Below are 25,690 nucleotides of genomic sequence, written 5' to 3'. Positions count from 1 at the left end.
AGATGGACATGTTCTTGCTGCCAAGTTGTGTTTACCAGCAGGAAGGAACTGTTTTGTGCCCTATCACGGAAAGTAATGAAGTTTATGGTGGTGGTCTCATTTGAAGCCACCGCATTTAGTGTGCAGTGGTTTCATTTGTAACCGAGCGATGCGTTGTTTGCATTTACCGGTGTGACGTGTGGCTTATGAGCAACCGCTCGTCAATGAAAGCCAAGTTTTCTCACCTCCCACCTAACTGTCATAGGACTTGCAGTGGATCCTGATGCAGTCTGGAATTCTTGTGCGACGGTCCGGATAGGTGTCTGCCTATTATACATTACGACCCTCTTCAACTGTCAGCGGTGTCTGTCAGTCAGCGGACGAGGTTGGCCTGTACGCTTTTGTGCTGTATGTTGTGATGTCCCCTCCCCTTCTTTCTCTCTCTTGCTCCGTCGTCATCGTTTTTTTCTTTTCTCCTCTGCTGTCCGAACACTCTTCCTTCGTCGTGCCGCGGCTATATCTCAGGGTTTTCGACAAAAGGGAGGGAGAAAGGGGCACACATGTGGTTGATCACGATGACATAGTGCTATGTCTGTCACCCTCATCTCCATTTTGGGGAGATTAGTGACTGAAGCTGAAACTTTTCTGTGTGTGTGTGTGTGTGTGTGTGTGTGTGTGTGTGTGTGTGTGTGTGTGTGTGTGTGTGGTGGTCACCAATGATTGACATGATCATTCCGGTAATTCCATTACAATATGTTTATTGGTTGCTAACCAACGTATCAATCAATTGACTATTTCGTGATTAATATATGTCGTATTCACACCGTAAATATGCCGTATTCAAACAGTAAATCAAACCCCATTTACTGCAAGCACCAAGAACGATTGAACGATTACTATAACCTCCAATAATTCTTTAATAATTATTACCAAGTTAATGTCAAAAAATTATGGGGAGTATCAATTAATCCTTCACGTGACTATAACGTGCGATAGCCTACCGCGTATCTCACACTTCGCGCCATTATTTCAAAGTCCACACGCGATATGTTTATAACAAAGTTTGGCCGTGGCTCTCTAGAATGTTTTCCAAACCAGGTCCAGATTATGCATTATCAGTTTTAGATCAATTCTTTAAAATCAAAGAGGACCCGCACTCGATTACAATTTATCCGCGCACGTGACCACCTCGGAAGTTATTACCTTTTTCGAAAAAAAAAAAATCATGCATAACGCAGCATTGTAATCTGCTGTGCTCCAAAAAAAAAAAAAAAACCCTCATTACATATTGATTGTTATACAGTGTCAATCGCTCTGCAAAGATTGCACCACAAAAAAAAAAAAAAAAAAAAAAAAAAAAAAAAAAAAAAAAAAAAAAATCTCGACTTGAGATGATGTCACGCGTTACTACCTATTTTGACTCTCCTACTCTTACGTGACAGAAAGTATATCTGACTTTAATGGACATCCCGACAAGATTATTGCTTAAAGATTTCGTGGGCTACTCGGACGACTACCCGTGTAATGCTACAACGTGTTCCTTCACGTTTCCACTTCACTATCGCATCGGAACTGTGGACATAGGGATATTTAGGAGTGTGAAAATCTCACGTACAGATGTACGACACAACTGACACCCAATCACCTGACCACGTTCGAAGTCCGTGAGTCCCACCGACCGCCCCGTTCTGGTCTCTCACCATGTCTAATGACTACCGAGGTCATTGATATGGAGTACCTGGCTGTATGTGGCAGCACAGTGCTCCTAATATGAAAAAGTTTGTTTTTGGGGGTGTCTGGGTACTTTCCATCACATAGTGTATTTAGCAATTGCGAAGCATTGCCGGGTTCGCTAGTGACGTATAAAAGGTGCACAGAGTGGTTGAAGTACTTCGACAATGTTACTTCAGGTCATACTTGTGTGATACCTCGATTATATCTGATTTAAGATCAGTGATAGGTGCTCCCATTACGTGTCCTGTGAGTGATGTATTATTGTGGTATCTCGTAGGTGGAAAGCCCATCGGAGCTCGAGGGCGACAACGCTAAGGCCGCTGTGGAAGTGTGTGCCGATGTGGAGGATGGGCAGAAATTTCCAGAGCCTGCCGTTTCAGGTACTCCTGTCCAGGTAAGAATACAAATTGAGTATTCACTTTTCAAAATCGCAGTTGTTTTATTGTTGCTACAGTATAGCATTACAGAACATGTACAAATAGGTATTTGCTAACTTAATATGTTAAAAATTACTTTAGGATTGAAAGCTAAGGCGGAAGTAATAGAGGGGAAGCCGACATAGGGGACACAGACCATTTTCCCGAGTCCCACAAGACCTATAGCCGCAGCAAACACTTGAAGTTAGCAAACCTTCACACTGCCACCACACAACTCTTCCTACTAGCATTGTGCTACAGTTTAAGACAGACTGCTGTCCTGCGTCATTGTGGCAGCCTGGCACTGTGTGTTCATTTTTGTGAGTTTAGTACAATTCTAAGTTACTTGGGTAACCAGTCACTTATAACTGGGACATTTCCTGACTGGCTGAAATATGCAGATGTTAAGCCTCTATTCAAGAAACGGGATAAAGGGATGCCATCAAACTACAGACCGATTTCACTTTTGCCAGCATTCTCAAAAATTTTAGAAAAAGTAATGTACAGGCAACTTCTCAACCATCTGACCACAAATAACATATTATCAAGAACACAGTTTGGATTTCTGAAGGGTTCTGATATCGAAAAGGCTATTTACACCTACGGTGAAAATGTACTTAATTCAGTAAATAACAAGTTACAGGCAGCAGGTATTTTCTGTGATTTGTCAAAGGCATTCGATTGTGTAAACCACAACATCCTTTTAAATAAATTAGAATTCTATGGTGTCACGGGCAGTGCTGCAAAATGGTTCAAGTCATACCTCGCTAACAGGAAACAAAGGGTGTCAGTGCAACAGACTAGTGAATTAAGTCATCAGTCCTCATCAGAATGGGAAGAAATTACATGTGGTGTCCCACAGGGATCCATCTTAGGGCCATTGATTTTTCTTGTGTACATTAATGATCTCTCATCAGTTACACTGCCAGAAGCAGAGTTCGTTTTTTTTTGCAGATGACACAAGTATTGCAATAAATAATAGTATGTCGAGTGTAGTTCTAGAGAGATCCGCTAGTGATATTTTCATGAATATTAATAAATGGTTTAAAGCCAACTCACTGACATTAAACTTCGAAAAGACTCACTATGTGCAGTTCAGAACCTGTAAGAGGTTTCCACCCAGCATATGCATTAAGTACGAAGAAGAGCAGATAGAAGAGGTTGACAGTCTTAAATTCCTGGGATTACAACTTGATAATAAAATCAGTTGGGAAGAGCACACCACAGAACTGCAGAAACGCCTTAACAAGTCTGTGTTTGCAATTCGAGTGTTAGCAGACATAGGCGACATAATAGTGAAAAAGCTTGCATACTTTGCCTACTTTCCTTCCATAATGTGATATGGTATAATATTTTGGGGTAACTCTTAAAGTCAAACAAAAGTTTTCAGAGTCCAAAAGCGTGTAATACGTATTATTTGTGGAGTAAATTCACGGACATCTTGTAGAAACCTCTTCAAAGAACTGGGTATACTAACTACTGCCTCTCAGTATATTTACTCCTTAATGAAATTTGTCCTAAATAATATATCTCTTTTTCCAACAAACAGCTCAGTTCATACATTCAATACCAGGAACAAAAATTATCTGCACAAGGACTTAAAAGCACGTACTTTAGTTCAAAAAGGTGTCCACTACCCAGGAACACTCACCTTCAATAATTTGCCAGCAAACATAAAAACTTTAGTTACAAATAAAGAACAGTTTAAAAGGAGCCTGAAAGACTTACTAGTGGCCAACTCCTTCTACTCCATTGACGAAATTTTTAATAGAAACAAATGATGTATTGTATATATTCATACTATTAGTATTGTTATTTCAGGATTTTTTTTTTATTTTATTTTATTTTTTTTTTTTTTTATGTGACATGTTCCACATCCACGAGGATCTCCTCAACACGGATCCTTGGAACAAGAAACTAATCTAATCTAATCTTTATGGTTGTAGTGATTATTTCGAAATTGTTGTAGTTATTGTTTTATTTGTTGTTACTGTTATCTGTTGTGTGGTGCAAATCTATTTTTCTTTGGTCTTCCCGGTTCTTAAGAAAAGCCCTGAAAAAGCAAGTAAAAATATTTATGTTCTGCTTCTCCATCTGATTTAAACTTTGGAAATTGGTTTGCCAAGTTCGTACCCATCCCTGATTGAAGTTGTTGTAACAATTCTTTCAGATTTCCTGTACTATTTTGGCAGACCATAGTTTTTTTCCGTAGCTCCTTTTATGCTTTTTCCTAACTTCTCCCAGATTTTCTGCAAATCCTGTTAATTGGAATTAGACTTGCTGGTAGAAGTAAGTGTGAAAGAGGAATCAGTTATTTCCTGTACCTTTTTTTTGTACGAACTCTTACAATTGTTCCTCCGAGGCAGGTAAGGTGGTATGAGGACTCCAAATTTCATAGAATCCCCTATCTCGGTCAAGTATCTCAACCCTTTCTTTTGTATTAGAGATGTCCTCGCGTACTGTTCTCGAATTTGTACGTACAGCTTTAAAATGTTCGTCAATTTCACTGTGAACTAAATCACGCTGATCATTTATTTCCTTTTACAGCTCCTGGGGTAAATTGATGATTTCATTTTCCAAGATAAAAACTCTGTTTCTGTGTGTTTATGTTAGACTTAATATTTCTTCTTGTTACACTAGCCTACCTTGTTGCCGTAGCAGGAGGAGAGGTGATACTCCTACACGATGTGTTCCAGGTGGGAGGTAGGGGGTGCTGATCAGCTTACTGGTAGGCTTGAGTGAAATAAAATAGCTCTCGTGGACTAAACACTACTCTGTAGGTAACAACTGTAGTTGTAAATTGGAGCTAGCTCCAGCTAAGGTTCATTACCTTTGACAGTCAAATATGTAAGGGTCTGTTAGGAAAAAATACCATTCTGCCCAGAAAACCAGTTAAATGCTACAGCCAATTAGAAGATAGCAATGAATTGGAGCGTTTTCAATTGCTCCAATGCACACAGACTCACAAAAGAAGATTCAATGTGAACAAATAAATTATATAGCAGAACACAACATAAACTCACTGCTTGAAAACTCAAGAATTTCACTGATGAGTTAAACAAAGAAACAAAATTTTAACAGCAGGACTCCAAGAAATGAGAAACACAATAGAGGACCCATTCGAATCCTGAGGGTGTAGGATTTATAACGGGAAACCAGGCCAGAGAGTTATGAGCAATTTTTAACAGTATTTATAGCGAATATTACAATAATAGATTCACTTGCTGATTTTCAAATAGTACCACCAAGTATTGCAACTCTGCCATTTAAAACAATGAATAAAACCTGCACAATTATAAGTGCTCATTCTCCTGTAAATGAAGAAAAACCTAACAAAAACATTTTGGGATTCTCTCAAAGTGTGAACAGAATAAACAAAACAAAAACAAAAAATGTACAAATCTTCTTAAGAGACTTCAGTGCCCAGCTGAGAAAAGGGAATATAAGATATAATTGGAAAATGGAGTCTACATAACTTTACAAGCAGGAATGGTAATATACTTGTAGAACTCCACAAATAACACAACTTTATATTCAAATCTACATACTTAAAGAGGTAGCCAAATATACTGAAAACTAGAAAACACTCTGACTGGAGGAATGGGGAGTGGTAGCTAGACCTAGCCTGTATAGACAAAAATTTTCTTAGGAAAATCTACACTGTTAAAATATTAAGAGGAGTAGACATAGGTTAGGGCCACTGCTTACTTAAAATGTAACTGATGATCTAGAACAACTAGAAACATCAAGAAACAACTTGAGAATCTAGCTTCCTTGAACTCGCAAAAAAACATGCTTGGCGGGCTCCATGAAGAAAGACACTAAGTGTGGTTAAAGTTTCAAACCCGCAAAACAGAAGAAAATGTCATAACCTCAAAAATGAAAGCAAAAAATTCACACAAAATATAGGAGAATTGAGAGAGGATTCCATAAAGACATAATAAACTCTACAGAAGATAATTACCACAAACCCAATTTCAGGAACTAGTACAAAATCTTTGGGAAATAACTACAACAGTATGAACCCCCCCTATGCTAACACTGAAAGATGATGATGGAAGAAAGGCAAATAGTAATGAAGAAAATGCTGAAATCATGGCAAAAGCATTTAATAAACTTTTTAATTGTGAAGAATCCAAAAAACTGTTACTAATTGACATACACCCAAATTAAAACCATACTTAGCAAATTTGATCCCTCCACTTCCCAAGAAGCAGAAAGTCTCTTCAAACGAGAAAAAAATTATAAGGCATGTGGAGATCAGGTTTTTGTTGAAATGTGAAAATATTCAAGTGACGCAATCAAGACCTGCATACACGAGGTTCTAACAAAAATTTGGATAACAGAACAATTCCTTGAACATTGGACCACAGCCATCATCCGACCACTACTCAATAAGGAGGTAAGAGCAATCTGGACAACTACATGGGAATTCCTACTAGACTGCACATACAAGATTTTACCCAAGATGCTATATGGAAGAATCATGGAACAACTAGAACAAGAGTTAAGGGAATACCAAGGAGGTTTCAGACAATGGGGAAGCTGAGCAGAGCAGATCATTAGTTTAGAATTGATTATGGCATACCACAGGGAATGGAACAAACTTCTGGCCATAACATGTGTAGATTTAAGAAGCCAATGCCTGTTTCCATAAACTGTAATACTAAAAACTTTTAGGTGTCTGGGACTCCATCCAAAACGAATTAAATTAATAGGACTTACTCTAACGAGTACCAAATTAAAGTAAACTTTAGTGGAGAATTTCTGAGAACCATTACTTGTAAGAACTGGCTTAAGACACGGTGACTATCACCATTACTGTTCAACTGTGCACTGGAATACATAATGAGAGAATGCTATAAGGCTAACCCAAAGAAAGGACATAAGAATTGGAAGTGCTTGGGATTTCCTCATAAACTTGCTCTTCTAGCCAACAATGTTCAAGAAACTGAGCAAGGTAAATCACTACAAGAAGTAGCACAGATAATTGGCCTCAGAATATCATTTGAAAAAACAGATTATCTATCTGACATACCATTTGTATACAAAATTACAATAAGAGAACAAGAAATCAAAATTGTTGATAAACTGTTGATAAATTTAAATATTTAGGTGAAATTGTAGCTTACAATCTAAATAAGAAACCATCACGGCAAAATAAAACATTAAAAAAACTGAACAGAGAAAATTACATTACCATAAACACATACAACAAAGAAAGCCTATCCATAGATACAAAATGAAAACATTATAAAACAGTTACACAACCAGAAATAACTTATGCAGCTAAAACTAACTTCGAAACAACCAATACAGCATAAATTGACAAAATACTTAAGATAGAAAGAAGAAGAATTAGAACATGCAAAAATAAAAAATATTAAGTAAATGGGCATTGGCGAATAGCTTCAAATGAAACAGTGTACAAGAAAATAGAACCAGTAATGAGCACGATCAGGAAGAAACGTTCTCATTTTGTGGACATCTGATGAGAAAATCTGGAAATATGTCCGAAAGAACAGATACCATCTTCATATAGTTAAGGCTAACCGGCCAATGTCCTCCGCCTGTGCGGATGCACACGCATTGCCCGAACTCTTACGGGACTCGGTAAGATTGTCTGCTGTGCGTAATGATTTTAATGGGCAGAGCACTACGAATGTAGTGTGTGGACATTAAGTTGGGAATGTGGGTCTCACAGGGAGCGTGCTAGAGATAAGTCCCTGCAGTTACATTATCCTCTGTGTCCTCGGTGGTTCAGAGGGATAGGGTGTCGGCCATGTAAGCAGGAGATCCCACGTTTGAGTCTCGGTCAGGGCACACATTTTCAACTGTCCCCGTTGATGTATATCAATGCGCAGCTAAGGCTCTTGTTTTAATTGTAATTTTATTCTAATCTTATCCTCAAAATCCCCATGTGAGCGCTACATAAGTGATAGTACTGTAGTGTCTTACTAATTTGTAGCTGAGTGTTCAGTGTGACGGAATGTTAATCCTAATGGCCCGAGTTCAATTCCCGGCTGGGTCGGAGATTCTCCTCTCAGGGACTGGGTGCTGTGTTGTCCTATCATCATCATCATCTCATCCCCATTGACACACATCAACTCAAAAGACTTGCACCAGGTGAACGGTCTACCCGACATGAGGTCCTAGCCTCACGGCATTTCTTTTAGCTGCAGATAAAATTAAAGTCAAAACATAGTGTATCTGTCACAGAACAAATTTATGATAGTTCCATATTTATGCATTGAATAACTGTTGTAGCGAGTTGAATGGAGTGTAAGCTTGTGCATGTGTTCTATGGCAGGACGTGGCAACTCTGCTCTGTTCCTATCCGTGCTCTTTCCGAACTATCAGTCCTAAAGTAATTTTGAACAGACTGTGCTGCCTAAGTAACTCAATCAAATGGAACCACTTCATATTACTAAATGCAGTTTTCTTACATCACTTATAAATCCAAGGAGTGAGTAGTTCTCCTCAATATAAGGGTTATGTTTTAAGTTTTTGCAAATGACCACCCGATAATGATATTTGAGACGTAAAGTCCAGATCGTAATATTGACAATTTTATGAAGGATAGATGGCTACTCACCAGAGAGCTTGACATGTTGAATTGCGGGCAGGCTCAAAAGAAAACTGTTATACACTTAGCTTTCAGCCAAAGCCTTTTTCAGAAAAGAAGACACCTATTGTCATAGGCAAGCACACCTACAGCTACATCTACATTATTACTCCGAAAGCCACCCAACGGTGTGTGGCAGAGGGCACTTTACGTGCCACTGTCACTACCTCCCTTTCCTGTTCCAGTCGCGTACCGTTCACGGGAAGAACGACTGCCGGAAAGCCTCTGTGCGCGCTCGAATCTCTCTAATTTTACATTCGTGATCTCCTCGGGAGGTATAAGTACGGGTAAGCAATATATTCGATACCTCATCCAGAAACGCACCCTCTCGAAATCTGGACAGCAAGCTACACTGCGATGCAGAGCGCCTCTCTTGCAGAGTCTGCCACTCGAGTTTGCTAAACATCTCCGTAACGCTATCACGCTTACCAAATAACCCTGTGACGAAACGCGCCGCTCTTCTTTGGATCTTCTCTATCTCCTCTTGTCAACCCGACCTGGTACGGATGCCACACTGATGAGCAATACTCAAGTATAGGTCGAATGAGTGTTTTGTAAGACTCCTCCTTTGTTGATGGACTACATTTTCTAAGGACACTCCCAATGAATCTCAACCTGGCACCTGCCTTTCCAACAATATAATTTTATACGATCATTCCACTTCAAATAGTTCCGCACGCATACTCCCAGATATTTTACAGAAGTAACTGGTACCAGTGTCTGTTCCGCTATCATATAATCGTACAATAAAGGATCCTTCTTTCTATGTATTCGCAATACATTACATTTGTCTACGTTAAGGGTCAGTTGCCACTCCCTGCACCAAGTGCCTATCCGCTGCAGATCTTCCTGCATTTTACTGCAATTTTCTAATGCTGCAACTTCTCTGTATACTAGAGCATCATCCACCAAAAGCCGCATGGAACTTCCGACACTATCTACTAGGTCATTTATATATATTGTGAAAAGCAATGGTCCCTTAACACTTCCCTGTGGCACGCCAGAGGTTACTTTAACGTCTGTAGACGTCTGTCCATTGAGAACAACATGCTGTGTTCTGTTTGCTAAAAGCTCTTCAATCCAGCCACACAGCTGGTCTGATATTCCGTAGGCTCTTACTTTGTTTATCAGGCGACAGTGCGGAACTGTATCGAACGCCTTCTGGAAGTCGAGGAAAATGGCATCTACCTGGGAGCCTGTATCTAACATTTTCTGGGTCTCACGAACAAATAAAGCGAGTTGGGTCTCACACGATCACTGTTTCCGGAATCCATGTTGATTCCTACAGAGTAGATTCTGGGTTTCGAGAAATGACATGATACGTGAGCAAAAAACATGTTCTAAAATTATAAAACAGATTGACATCAGAGATGTAGGTCTACAGTTTTGTGCATCTGGTCGGCGACCCTTCTTGAAGACGGGGACTACCTGTGCTCTTTTTCAATCATTTGGAACCTTCCGTTCCTCTAGAGACTTGCAGTACACGGCTGTTAGAAGGGGGGCAAGTTCTTTCACGTACTCTGTGTAGAATCGAATTGGCATCCCGTTAGATCCAGTGGACTTTCCTCTGTTGAGTGATTTCAGTTGCTTGAACCTCACACACACACACAATGACCACTGTTTCCGGCCAGGACCTCCAGAGCAACCAGAGACAGCGGTTATGTGTGCGCGAGTTGTACTTGCTTCTGTCGTGTGTGGCTATTGTTTTGTCGCTTCTTTCTACTTTGGCAATTGGTCACCTGCAAAAAATACTGTTTACAATTGGTTCGAGGCGTATCGTACACCGTGAAAAGAACTGATGTTGCTTTCATACAAAAAAATGCACTGACTGCAATTTTCATCATCTCAAGAAGCAGTGAGTCTTTTCAAAATCATCATTTACAGTAGCAACAAGGTATTGAAAAATTTTCCCAAAATTAGTTTAAACTTGTGAAAAACAGTATAAATGTTAAAGGTGAATATTTTGAAACAATAGAATGATTTGTACCAAAAAATTTTGTCTTTCATTCCTTTAGTAAAGAAACTTGAAGGGTTACCATTCAATGTTTTTGTTCCACCACTTCAGTTACATGATCACCTTCATTGCAATACCCATTCAAGTTGTCATGGCATCTTCATGGTCCCCTGCGTACAAGGTGTGTGAGAAAAGTAATGAGACTGATTTTTTGTCTACCGAAGTGTTTACTTTTTTCAAACAACAATATTGTCTCCTTCAAAGTTGTTCCCTTCAGCAGCTATACACTGGCAGAGTTGGTGTTCCTAGTCTTGGTATCAGTGCTGAAAGGCTTCAACTGGTGGGGACTTTAACCTTTTGAGTGTTCTACAGAGTCCTTTTAAGACATTTTTCAATTTCAGGAAAAGAATATAAAAAGTCACAATGACTCAAGATCAGCTGGATTGGGGGAGGGGGAGACTGCCTTTTCAAGGCACAAATTCCATTATGGATGTGACTGTGACAATGTGTTGCCAGATACATTGTCCACTTGTCTGCAGTGTCAAAATGTGATACGCAGTGATGGTGTCGAACAGGCCACCCGTCATCCTTGTTGTTAAACATCAGTCTGATCTCACAAAAGCATGCACTCGTTCAACGTTTTCATCGCTTTTTGAAGTGAAGATCTCCCTGACTCAGGTTCATCTTCAGCGTGTTCTCAGCCTTCCAAAAACGATTTGTGCTGGCAAAAGACTTACACTCTTGATAAGGAATGCTCCCCGCAGGCCTGTTTCAACTGTTCAAAGATCACACTTAGATTCCCCAAGTTTGACAGAAAACTGATGGCATAATGAAACTTCCTGGCAGATTAAAACTGTGTGCCCGACCGAGACTCGAACTCGGGACCTTTGCCTTTCGTGGGCAAGTGCTCTACCATCTGAGCTACCGAAGCACGACTGACGCCCAGTCTCACAGCTTCACTTCTGCCAGTATCTTGTCTCCTACCTTCCAAACTTTACAGAAGCTCGCCGCAATATCCTTTCTTTCGGGAGTGCTAGTTCTGAATGGTTCGCAGGAGAGCTTCTGTAAAGTTTGGAAGGTAGGAGACGAGATACTGGCAGAAGTAAAGCTGTGAGCGCCGGGCGTGAGTCGTGCTTCAGTAGCTCAGATTGTAGAGCACTTGCCCACGAAAGGCAAAGGTCCCAAGTTCGAGTCTCGGTCGGGCACACAGTTTTAATCTGCCAGGAAGTTTCATATCAGCGCACACTCCGCTGCAGAGTGAAAATCTCATTCTGATGGCATAATGTTGGTCTAAACTCCAGTATCCCTTATCCATAACAGACAATAAAAACAAAACTTCACTGATAGTGCTCTCAAGAATCACATGATGATGGCTATTGAAACTCCAGCTGAGCTTCTGGAAGGGATGAACAAACTGTTTTACACAAGCAGCACGACACAGCGTTGCCAGATCACTCACATTGTTGTCAGCCTGCAATCCTCTTCGGAGATAGTTGTGGTGTGGATGTTCACTTCAGAACTCTACTTTTCAGCCCCCTAGGAGGCTCACAGTCCTTCAGTGAGTACCGTATTTACTTGAATCTAAGCCGCACCTGAAAAATGAGACTCGAAGTCGAGGAAAAAATTTTTTCCCAAATCTAAGCTGCACCTGAAATTTGAGACTCGAAATTCAAGGGGAGAGAAAAGTTTTAGGCAGCACCTCCAAATCGAAACAAAGTTGGTCCATTGTAATATGAGACACAATTTATGTCGAATGAATGACGATACAGCTACAGTAGTTTGGTTCGAGTCGTAAGCTTAGCAGTTAAGCTTTACCAGGTAGCCATTGCTATGCGTCAGGCACTCCGTCTGTATTTATAAGGGTACCCTTCCTTTTTCACGTGCTTCGTCTGGTTTGAATTTATTGCTTATTTTTCTTTGATCTGATAAGTGCCGTTCATTTTGTTATAGGTATTTACGTCACTTTAAGCTGAAAATGCATTACTGTACTGTGTCATGTATTGTTTGTCGCATTCTGATAATGAGTGTTTACGGCTTGTCGCCGCTCACGGCATGGCTTGCCTTTGTGCACGCTACCACTGCTTACAATTTAAAAAAAAAAAAAAAAGAGAGGAATCATCTCATTAGCGAAACAATGGCAAGAGACTGCTATTTGTCGTTACTTACACTGCTGCTTACTTTGATAATGATCAACAAGAACCAAATAATAGACTGCGTATGATAGATGTGCTGAACGAGAGTTTAGCAAAAAATTTTTCTCCATTTGAAAATCTTTGCAGACGCCTCTTTAGTACCTTACATTCTGCACAGAAATTAGTCATCTTAGATTTAAAAATCCAATCAATTGCCATGCTTCATTTCTGACTATCACAATTAGGCATAAGAATAATACAAATATAAACATGACATGATATGTACATTCTTCCGCGTTTGCTGTTGCCTCACTCTAGTTTCATAGTTTAATAGGCAGACAGGATTTAAATGAAATAGCAGCAAACACAAAACAGTACATGGCAAAATGTTTATATTCGTATTATTCTTATGGTGAAGAGAATACTGCATTTGATTCACAATTCATAAAAGTTCCTATTAGCAGCCATCTCTTCTCACAGATAGGAAAAAATTCAGAACGTAGAGTTGGCCATATGGACAAACATCCCAAACAGTCTCGCCAGTTGGATTTTCGTGTTGTTGTTGTTGTTGTTGTGGTCTTCAGTCCTGAGACTGGTTTGATGCAGCTCTCCATGCTACTCTATCATGTGCAAGCTTCTTCATCTCCCAGTAACTACTGCAACCTACATCCTTCTGAATTCTGCTTAGTGTATTCATCTCTTGGTCTCCCTCTACGATTTTTACCATCCACGCTGCCCTCCAATACCAAATTGGTGATCCCTCTATGTCTCAGAACATGTCCTACCAACCGATCCCTTCTTCTAGTCAAGTTGTGCCACAAGCTCCTCTTCTCCCCAATTCTATTCAATACCTCCTCATTAGTTATGTGATCTACCCATCTAATCTTCAGCATTCTTCTGTAGCACCACATTTCGAAAGCTTCTATTCTCTTCTTGTCCAAACTGGTTATCGTCCATGTTTCACTTCCATACATGGCTACACTCCATACAAATACTTTCAGAAACGACTTCCAGACACTTAAATCTATACTCTATGTTCACAAATTTCTCTTCTTCAGAAATGCTTTCCTTGCCATTGCCAGTCTACATTTTATTTCCTCTCTACTTAGACCATCATCAGTTATTTTGCTCCCCAAATAGCAAAACTCCTTTACTACTTTAAGTGTCTCCTTTCCTAATTTAATTCCCTCAGCATCACCCAACTTAATTCGACTACATTCCATTATCCTCGTTTTGGTTTTGTTGATGTTCATCTTATATCCTCCTTTCAAGACACTGTCCATTCTGTTCAACTGCTCTTCCAAGTCCTTTGCTGTCTCTGACAGAATTACAATGTCATCGGCAAACCTCAAAGTTTTTATTTCTTCTCCATGGATTTTAATACCTACTCCGAATTTTTCTTTTGTTTCCTTCACTGCTTGCTCAATATACAGATTGAATAACATCGGGGAGAGGCTACAACCCTAGTCTCACTCCTGTCCCAACCACTGCTTCCCTTTCATGTCCCTCGACTCTTGTAACTGCTATCTGGTTTCTGTACAAATTGTAAATAGCCTTTCACTCCCTGTATTTTACACCTGCCACCTTCAGAATTTGAAAGAGAGTATTCCAATCAACATTGTCAAAAGCTTTCTCTAAGTCTACAAATGCTAGAAACCTAGGTTTGCCTTTCCTTAATCTTTCTTCTAAGATAAGTCGTAGGGTCAGTATTACCTCACGTGTTCCAACATTTCTACGGATTCCAAACTGATCTTCCCCGAGGTCGACTTCTATCAGTTTTTCCATTCGTCTGTAAAGAATTCGCATTAGTATTTTGCAGCAGTGACTTATTAAACTGATAGTTCAGTAATTTTCACATCTGTCAACACCTGCTTTCTTTGGGATTGGAATTATTATATTCTTCTTGAAGTCTGAGGGTATTTCGCCTGTCTCATACATCTTGCTCACCAGATGGTAGAGTTTTATCAGGACTGGCTCTCCCAAGGCTGTCAGTAGTTCTAATGGAATGTTGTCTACTCCGGGGGCCTTGTTTCGACTGAGGTCTTTCAGTACTCTGTCAAACTCTTCACGCAATATCGTGACTCCCATTTCATCTTCATCTACATCCTCTTCCATTTCCATAATATTGTCCTCAAGTACATCGCCCTTGTATAGACCCTCTATATACCCCTTCCACCTTTCTGCTTTCCCTTCTTTGCTTAGAACTGGGTTTCCATCAAAGCTCTTGATATTCATGCAAGTGGTTCTCCTTTCTCCAAAGGTCTCTTTAATTTTCCTGTAGGCAGTATCTATCTTGCCCCCTAGTGAGGTAAGCCTCTACATCCTTACATTTGTCCTCTAGCCATGCCTGCTTAGCCATTTTGCACTTCCTGTCTATCTCATTTTTGAGACGTTTGTATTCCTTTTTGCCTGCTTTATTTACTGCCTTTTTATATTTTCTCCTTTCATCAATTAAATTCAATATTTCTTCTGTTACCCAAGGGTTTCTACTAGCCCCCGCCTTTTTACCTACTTGATCCTCTGCTGTCTTCACTACTTCATCCCTCAGAGCTACCCATTCTTCTTCTACTGTATTTCTTTGCCCCATTCCAGTCAATTGTTCCCTTATGCTCTGGCTGAAACTCTGTACAACTTCTGGTTCTTTCAGTTTATCCAGGTCCCATCTCCTTAAATTCCCACCTTTTTGCAGTTTCTTCAGTTTTAATCTACAGTTCATAACCAATAGATTGTGGTCAGAGTCCACATTTGCCCCTGGAAATGTCTTACAATTTAAAACCTGATTCCTAAATCTCTGTCTTACCATTATATAAATCTGTCTGAAACCTTCTAGTATCTCCAGGGTTCTTCCATGTGTACAACCTTCTTTCATGATTCTTGAACCAAGTGTTAGCTACGATTAAGTTATGCTCTGTGCAAAATTCTATCAGGCGGCTTCCTCTTTCATTTCTTAGCCCCAATCCATATTCACCTACTACATTTCCTTCTCTCCTTTTTCCTACTACAGAATTCCAGTCACCCATGGCTATTAAATTTTTGTCTCCCTCCACTATCTTAATAATTTGTTTTACCTCATCATACATTTCATCAATTTCTTCGTCATCTGCACAGCTAGTTGGCATATAAACTTGTACTACTGTGGTAGGCGTGGGCTTCGTGTCTATCTTGGCCACAATAATGCGTTCACTATGCTGTTTGTAGTAGCTTACCCACACTCCTATTTTTTTTTTTTTATTCATTATTAAACCTACTCCTGCATTACCCCTATTTGATTTTGTATTTATAACCCTGTATTTGCCTGACCAAAAGTCTTGTTCCTCCTTCCACCGAACTTCACTAATTCCCACTATATCTAACTTTAACCTATCCATTTCCCTTTTTAAATTTTGTAACCTACCTGCCCGATTAAGGGCTCTAAAATTCCACACTCCGACCCGTAGAACGCCAGTTTTCTTTCTCCTGATAACGACGTCCTCCTGAGTAATCCCTGCCCGGAGATCTGAATGGGGGACTATTTTACCTCCAGAATATTTTACCCAAGAGGACGCCATCATCATTTAACCATACAGTAAAGCTGCATGCCCTCAGGAAAAATTTTCGTAGTACATTGAAATGCTGCTACATTCGAAGATGAACAAAACGGAATTTTTATTTCCTTCATTGGATGTTGTTGTTGTTGTTGTTGTGGTCTTCAGTCCCGAGACTGGTTTGATGCAGCTCTCCATGCTACTCTATTCTGTGCAAGCTTCATCATCTCCCAGTACCTACTGCAATCTACATCCTTCTGAATCAGCTTAGTATATTCATCTCTTGGTCTCCCCCTACGATTTTTACCCTCCACGCTGCCCTCCAATACTAAATTGGTGATCCCTTGATGCCTCAGAACATGTCCTACCAACCGATCCCTTCTTCTGGTCAAGTTGTGCCACAAACTTCTCTTCTCCCCAATCCTATTCAATACCTCCTCATTAGTTATGTGATCTACCCATCTAATCTTCAGCATTCTTCTGTAGCACCACATTTCGAAATCTTCTATTCTCTTCTTGTCCAAACTATTTACCGTCCATGTTTCACTTCCATACATGGCTACACTCCATACAAATACTTTCAGAAGTGACTCCCTGACACTTAAATCTATACTCGATGTTAACAAATTTCTCTTCTTCAGAAACACTTTCCTTGCCATTGCCAGTCTACATTTTATATCCTCTCTACTTCGACCATCATCAGTTATTTTGCTTCCTAAATAGCAAAACTCCTTTACTACTTTGAGTGTCTCATTTCCTAATCTAATTCCCTCAGCATCACCCGACTTAATTCGACTACATTCGATTATCCTCGTTTTGCTTTTGTTGATGTTCATCTTATATCCTCACTTCAAGACACCATCCACTCCGTTCAACTGCTCTTCCAAGTCCTTTGCTGTCTGTGACAGAATTACAAAGTCATCGGCAAACCTCAAAGTTTTTATTTCTTCTCCATGGATTTTAATACCAGCACCGAATTTTTCTTTTGTTTCCTTTACTGCTTGCTCAATATACAGATTGAATAACATCGGGGAGAGGCTACATACAACCCTGTCTTACTCCCTTCCCAACCACTGCTTCCCTTTCATGTCCCATGACTCTTATAACTGCCATCTGGTTTCTGTACAAATTGTAAATGTATGAAAATGCAGTGGTGAAAACTCGGGGCAGAGAAAAAAAAGCTCGTCTTCCACCTTTTTTTTTTAATTTTTTTAAATCTTCTTACTGACGCAGAGATTTTGGTGCCAGTATTTATCTTTGTGCCTGCAAACCCTGCCTGTGTAGCGCTACATATATTCGACGGTAGAAATTAGTTGTGGCGGGGCGGGGGGGGGGGGGGGGGGGGGATGTTGGCGGCGGGGGCGGTCATAGAGGGAGACCAGAAGATGAATACAGTAAGCAGATTCAGAAGGATGTAGGTTGCAGCAGTTACTTGGAGATGAAGAGTAACATGGAGAGCTGCATCAAACCAGTCTTTGGACTGAAGACTGCAATAACAGTTTACAGCTATCTTAAAAAGTCAGCCAGTTCAGTTTTCTTCAGCATCACCGACCATGTTGCCCTTCTCTGTATACATTTAATATGCCGTCTTAGTCCTATTTGGTATGAGTCCCACACACTTGAGCAATATTCTAGAATGGTCATACGAGTGATTTGTAGGTACTCTCTTTTGTAGGCTGATTGCTCTTCTCTAGTATTCTACCAATAAACCGAAGTGCCCAAGTTTGAGCCTGTGTTATCATTCCACATCATATCGCTACGAAGTGTTATACCCAGGTATTTCTATTTGTCTAATTCCAACAGTGATGCATTGATATTACAGTCATAGGATACTATGTTTTTTCATTTTGTGTAGTGCACAATTTTACATTTTTGAACATTTGAAGGAAGTTCCAATCTTTGCACCGCTTTCAAATCGTATCGAGAACTGACGGAACATTCGTACAGCTTCTTTCAGCTAGTACTTCACTATAGATAATTGCATCATCTGCAAAATTCCTGAGGTTCTATTAAGATTGTCGGCAAAGTCATTAATATACAAATGAACAGCAAGGGTCAGAACACACTTAGCTGAGCCACACATGAAGTAATTTCTACATGTGACGATGACTCTCCGTACAAGATAACGTGCTGAATACTGCCTACCAAAAAGTCATCAATCCAGTTACAAATGTCACTCAGTACCCCACACGATCGTACTTTTGACAATAAGCATAAGTGTGGTACCGTGTAAAATGCTTTTCGGAAACTGAGAAATTCTTCATCTACCTGACCACCTTGATCGTGAGCTTTCGGTATATCATCTGAGAAAAGTGAGAATTGAGTTTCACACAATCATTGTTTTTGCAATCTGTGCTGAATGCCATTGAGGAGTCTATTTTGTTTGAGATACCTCATTATGTTTGACCTCAGAATATGTTCTAAGATGCTACAAGAAATTGATGTCAAGATAGCTTCGAAGTTTATGTCCTCCTGGAGAAAGTTAAGTGTACAGGCGTGATGTGAAGCGATAAGTCCCAGTGCCTATGAAGTGCTTCACATGTTTACACTTTGGGCATCTGTCGTTCCACAGCACAGAAGACCCTCAACGTGGCAGTTGTGTACAGTCACTCCACGAAGGTACGAGCGTAATCCCAAAAGTAAGATCTCCTATTTTTTTTATAAGTTCAGAACTCTGTTTGTGAGGCAATTGGTCACACCGTTATGAAGAGTGCTTCACACGCTGTGTGTAAACATGTGCACGCCGCGCTGAGGCGCTCAGCCTTGGCTTGGCAGCCATCGAGAATGGAGCTCCCGTTGGATGTTACCGCCAAGTGCGAATTGCGCGCAATTATTCAGTTTTTGAATGCAAAGGGCACTGCGCCGATTGAAATTTGTCGCCAATTGACGGAAGTGTATGGTGAGTCGTGCACGGATGTCAAAAATTGTGTAAGTGGTGTAGAGTGTTTGCAGCTCGTCAGACCGAAATTCACGACGAACAAAGGAGCGGGACACTGTCAATTTCTGAGGAGGCAGTGTTGAAGGTTGAGCAAAGCATGCGTGAAAATTGGTGGATCACCCTGGATGATCTCTGCACGTTGGTTCCTGAGGTTTCCCGAAGCACCGCTCACAGAATGACAACCGTTTTTTGGGATCGGAAAGGGGTATTGTTGATCGACTTTCTGCCCACTGTGACCACAATTAATGCTGACTGTTGCTGTGAGGCTCTGAAAAAACTCAAACGAGCAATTCAGAACTGGGAAAGAGGAATGCTGAGCAAGGGCGTATACATTCTCCACGACAGTGCTCGCCCACACATCGCTCGGCAAATCGTTGCTCTCCTTCAACAGTTTTAGTGGAACATAATCGCCCACCCACCCTATAGTCCTGAGTTGGCGCTCAGTTCCCTAGGTTAAAAGAACATTTGGCTAGCAAGCCATTCAGCTCTGATGATGAGGTGAAAGAAGAGGTTCGTAACTTTCTGAACAGCATGGCGGCGAGCTGGTATGACATGGGCATGAAAAACTGCCACGACGTCTACAAAAATGCATCGACAGAAATGGTGATTATGTCGAAAAAGAGCTAAATGAGAAAAAAGACCTTGTTTCACAAAGTGCCTAGCATCCAGCGTACGTTGGTCTATCGATTATTCATATGATAAGAAAATTTACATCTGAATGTGGACATATGAATGTGCATTTTAAGCCGAATTATGCATTTTAGTATGGCCCACAAAATTACCATGCTCTTGGAGTATCCTCTAATGTCTTGTTTCTTTTATGACATAATGTAAGATGTTTTAATGTTTTAGACGTACGAACATATGAGCTTCCTGCGCCATTGTAGCTGCGCAAGTGCGGCAACGCCTGTCACCTGGTGCTCTCTGGCAACTGCTGAAACGAATCTATTTCTAAGACGTCGCGGTAAAATATTCCGAATGGTTGTTTGAAAAGCGTTACTTTCAAAGTAAATTTCCTTTTACGCAAGATGAACTATGTGCACGAATGTCCGATGAGCTACTTAAATCAGAGCGCGTTTGACTCTTCATTCAAAAATCAAATCTTTGAGGACGACCATTTAGAATATTTTCGAGCCCAGAAGATCAGACATTTATGTCGTCGTTAAAAATTTTACTGGCACATTTGTGTGCTATATCTTAAAGCGTACACGTGCAAAAAATATCAGCATTATGTGTGAAAGCTTAGCTTCTCTTGCAGCTTATTAATCTTGGAGACCAATATTATACATCTACATGTTTACTCTGCAATTCACACTTTAGTGCCAGGGAGAGGCAACACTATGTATATTAATTTAAACCACTACCTTTATCTATTCGCGTGTCGCGCTACTTAACTTGCTATTGGCTGACTGCATCACGTGTCCTATGCTCTGAATATCCGCTGTCATCGGCTGGCGAGATCGCTTGGCATGAGCTGCGACTGGCTTACAAAAGCACATCGCAATCTCAATTTCAAATTCGAATTTATACTTTCGTAATACGAAAATATGTGGTGTATATGTCACTGCACATCAGACAACTTTCCAAAACGTGTTTTTTCCCTGAGTTTAGTTTTCTAAAGTGCCGGAAATTCTATGCCGGTGAAAGGATTGATAAGTTTTACAGTTCCGAGGAAGAGTATAGTGTTACTTAACACGGAAAAAGTGTGTTTCCATCCGAGAGAAAGTGTATTTTTAACCGGGAAATCCGGGAATATTTTTTCCTCGTCCACGTATACACCCTGTGGGAGAATGTTAGGAAAGTGTGGTTCACCTTTAAAGGGGACTGCATATAAGAAGGTGGTGTGACTTATCCTTGAGTACTGCTCAAGTGTTTGGGATCTGTACCTGGTCGGATTAAAGGAAGACATCAAAGCAATTTGGAGGCAGTCTGCTAGATGTGTTATCTGTAGGTTCAAACAACATGTGTCACAGAGATGCTTTGAGAACTCAAATGGGAGTCCCTGGAGGGAAGGTGACGTTCTTTTCAAGGGACACTATTGGGAAAATTTAAAGAACCAGCATTTGAAGCCGACTCCCAAGAAATTCTGCTTCCACCAACATGCACAACGCGTAAGGACTGTGAAGATAAAATATGAGAAACTAAGGAACTATAACTACAGAATCAAACTGGTTAAAAACTTCACAGTTTAACTGTGAATTAGCAAGACAGTGGAGATCATGGGAGTGAAATTGATGCATAACAGCTGTAGCACACATTGTATAAATAGCTTGCCAGTGTTACACCATCATCACATTGTTTAAACTTCGGTGAAGTTCACAGCGCTCTTCCTGCCATTTTATGGAATAGATTAACATTATGGCAAATTATTAGTATATCTTTTTATTATGCAGTAATAATGATGTATCAGAGTAATTTTTGTTTAAGGCATAGCGTAATTTGTGTTAGCATAGTTTGCTGTAAATGTGGAACGTTAGTGTACTGATTAAAAATTATATAAACATTGCTGTGGTCCATGGTGGCTTAACCACTGCTGGTTCCTTTTAATGTGAGCCACGCAGCATCCCCATCGCCGTAGGGTCTGTGGCCGACAGCTGTGCAGTAGCAGCTACGGGTGGGTTTCCTTTACTACAGGTTTCCTAGCCTGATACGAATTTCTTTACACAGGATGCCAAGCCTTATGATACATTCCTGTAATTGTCAGGTGCCAAAGCTAGATGAGCTCTCTTTTCAGATCCTAAGGTTATGTTTACTTCAAGCTATTTGAATTGTTTACAGGTTTCATTAATTTGCTGTAGAATGTCATGAGGAAAAGTGTACTGCTGGCCAAATGATGCCACTGATGCAATTCTTTGGCCAGTAACTATGGTAACACAGCACCCAAAAAATTAAACTTTTCAAACGAGGTTACCTCAAATTGAGGATTCCTTATTTGATTTCATTTTTATAAGAAGTATTATGTAGAGCTGAATGCTATAAAGGCGTCAAAAAAAAGTGTACTTGTTTGCAGTTTTTTTGACTCAAGCTTCTTTGGAAGTCATCAGGACTTCTAATATTATGTTCCACAGAGAGTACTGAACAATTGTAGAACATAATAAAAGGTGTCAGATTTGAGTTGCCGTAGAATATGTGACTATTTTCAAAGCACCTCCACTCTGTCGCTTTTTTTAGACGCTTATATGCTCATATAGCAAAAGCAAATATAACTTCTTAGGTTGTTTAGAACATGGTCTATCTAATGAAAGTGGGTTAAAAAATAGCCATTTTTGGCATTTTTAGAAAAATAGTCATCTTTCCCCTCGATTTGTAAACTAGCAGAAACACTAGGACAGTGAAATTTTATATTCAGAGGCCTTGTTCTGGTAAGTTATTACATTGAAATTTTTGTGCTTATTCCACAGTTATTCTTGAAAGCTTTGCGCATTCCTTCAAATCATCTATGTGCTAATCTCTCAGGAACTCTTTCTTTTATTCTTTAACTTGTGAAAGGGCAAAAAGTTGTACAAAATGACCCCCCCCCCCCCAAAGAAAATACTGCCTGAGACAATATGTCCCGAAGCTTCTGAAAACTCACGGGTGCACTGTTGGTGGCTGTGCTATGGCGTCAAAAAATGACTATAATTGGACAAGTATTTAACTGGCAAAATTAAACCTTTACCATTATTTGTTGGGAACATATGTGAATGTTCACACAAAATTTCAGCAAAATCCAAGATGGTCATTCAGAACTTTTTTCCGAAATTGGACTATTTGGCATGGAATGGCCCTATAGTTTTTTTTATGATTTTAAACGTGTTTCTCACTAGTACTATAGTTCGTAGTATATACACGAGTAAGAGTGCAAACTACTATTTACAGGTCTGTGACGTGCCTCAGAAAGTTATGGCAGTTGCAAAGAAGCTGACATTTGACGTATCTCCGTCACCGAGGAAAGTGAAAACAGCTGAAGTTACATTGACGGTACGTGAAGCTACTAACTATTTAATTTCCTTGTGGTTTATGACTACATGTGTTTCTCGAAACTGCTCCACAGCTGAAAATTTACAGAACAAAAATTACATTCTACATTGTATCACTTGGGCATTTTAAAACAATAGTTAGGAGAAAGAATGTAGAAAACACACCTTTAAAAAAAGTGATAGTATGCACCAATAAGCATTCATGCAGAAAAACTAGATTTAGACATTTTGATGTGAAACAACTAGAGATTTCTAAAATCTTTATATTATCTAGGTTAAACATAAATGCCAGTGTCTGCCAGATTTTGTTTTGTGTTTTCTTCCTCTTGACTATCACATATCTACACCATAGAAAGTATTTAAAGTCTGTCGGATGATATTAGTATCCTGTGAACTTACAGGTGAATTGCTGGGTGTTTGTAAAGTCTAGTCAGAATATTTCAGGGCATTGACTTGTATATATCTTCAGGTGAATAATGGATGACAGTCGTGTCAAAGTAGCTACGTACTAATAAAAATTTTAGCAGCTCGTGTGCAGTCTTTTCTGAAGACTGTGGAATATGATGTGCAGGTTTTGTGAATTAAATTGAAACAGTGGGGTCCAAAAAAAGTAGACCCTCTTTGATAATTAATATCTTTGGAAAAAAATGAAATATCGTTGTAGGTTTGGTGCTAGCATAGTCCGTTGTTTTCTCAACATGTTTTCCAGCAGATGACAGTGCAGCAGTGAATGAAGTATGATTGCTATTTGAGTAATGCAAGCCTGTATTGAAGTGGTACTGGAAGTATGAAAACATGATGTAGGTACAAAGGCAATTGCGTAATGCATAGAGAACTCAAACACCAACATGTACCACTATTTATCGTATTCAGGATAAATTTGAAGCCAATGGTACTGTTCAGGATGTGCAAAACAGAAGGTCTGGCCGACCACAAACATCACAGAGTCCAGCTTCCAGCACTGCTGTGTTGCAATATTTTGCTAAGTCACTTCAAAAATTTGTGAGGCACAGTGCACGTGATAGCAGGGTAAGCCAGTCAAGCTTATGACGAATTCTGAAGGCTGCAAAGTGGAAAGTGTACATTTCAAGATCGCTGCTGCTTTCGAATGAGGATGACTCGAATCGGAGGATGGAGTACTGCGAGTGGTTTGAAGGCACGCTTCACTAGGATGAATGGTTTGCACGGATGGTTATCTGGTCTGACGAAAGCAATTCAACTGTAACAGCACTGCAAATTGCCACAACTGCATGTATTGGGCTCTTGAAAATCGTCATGTTCACGTGGACAAACATGTTAACCTACCAGGTGTTAATGTGTGGTGTGTTCTGTCACTGCATGATTTGATTGGCCCATTCTTCTTTGAAGGTACTGTAACGGGTGAGATGTATCTTCATATGCTGCAAACGTCGATTTTACGTGCCATCTGAGAGGTCTTTGGAAATGAAACATTTTACCTACAACAAGATGGTGCTCTGCCTTGCCACCACAGAGATGTCAGAGCCTACTTGTATGAAAGCCTACACGGTCAATGGATAAGTCGAAGAGGAACAATTGAGTACCCACCACAGTCTCCAGACCTTACATCTCTTGACTTCTGCCTGTGGAGGACGTTCTGTGCGGCTGTCTACACTGGCAACACTGACAGACATAGTACAGCGGCATTGACATTATTTGCCTGCTAATAGTGGTCACTTTGAACACACAAAATAATCTTTCCCCTGGACAAGAATTTTAGGGGTATGTAATTTTGTTTAATTAATATTGACTATCAGAATGTTTCTACATTTTTCTGGACCCCTCTGTATTTATGCATAATGTTAATGATTTGTATAACTACTATGGACTGAAGTCACAAAAAACAGCTGTCTTTTATTTCCTTTATGTTTGGCCTGTAAGTGCCCTGTGAGAAGCTATGGTTAGACAGACTCGTGCACACATGCACAATGACAATGATCAGTGACTGTAATATCCATGTATCTGATCGATCTGCCACAACGTGCTCTGTCACATGCTCATTTTCCACAAACAGCATGAGTTTCTGTAATTAATTAATTATCTACAGTATGCTAAAACTGGGTACCTAGTGAGACCAGAAGAAACTTGTATAAATGTGGGCTGCACGGTTGAGTGTATAGTCATTTATTAGTTAACACCAGTTATTGCCATCTTATAGTTGCTGACAATATCCACGTGTGTAAGTATTTCCTTGTTGAAGTATTTACAGTTCACGGTAATTGTGTGACTCCCTTTCTATTCATAAGGCTGCACATAAACATCATGTTGTGTAAGAATGTTGTCTCCAAAACAAAATGACTTTAACATTCAGCCATCAAGAAACATTGGCATTTAATGTAGAATTTATCTTAAGGTGCATCCACACAATGACTTTTTTCTGTTTGACTTTCTGCGCGTGCTGAAATTTCTGA

The 25,690-nt window shown here is 39.9% G+C and overlaps 1 protein-coding gene across 1 annotated transcript in view; it reads left to right on the top strand.

The window, feature by feature from the left end:
• The window catches only part of LOC126212663 (uncharacterized), a 139,615-nt gene that overhangs the window by 89,691 nt on the left and 24,234 nt on the right, over nucleotides 1-25,690 (top strand). The window contains exons 4-5 of the mRNA XM_049940085.1: nucleotides 1,991-2,107; nucleotides 23,161-23,262. Coding sequence (XP_049796042.1) covers nucleotides 1,991-2,107; nucleotides 23,161-23,262 — 219 coding nt within the window. The remainder of the gene's footprint in view (nucleotides 1-1,990; nucleotides 2,108-23,160; nucleotides 23,263-25,690) is intronic.

This window comes from Schistocerca nitens, chromosome 11 (genome assembly GCF_023898315.1).
Source record: "Schistocerca nitens isolate TAMUIC-IGC-003100 chromosome 11, iqSchNite1.1, whole genome shotgun sequence".
NCBI classification, from domain to species: Eukaryota; Metazoa; Arthropoda; class Insecta; order Orthoptera; family Acrididae; genus Schistocerca; species Schistocerca nitens.
Note: the sequence above shows the minus strand (reverse complement) of the source record. Positions and strands in the feature narration are given on the sequence as shown.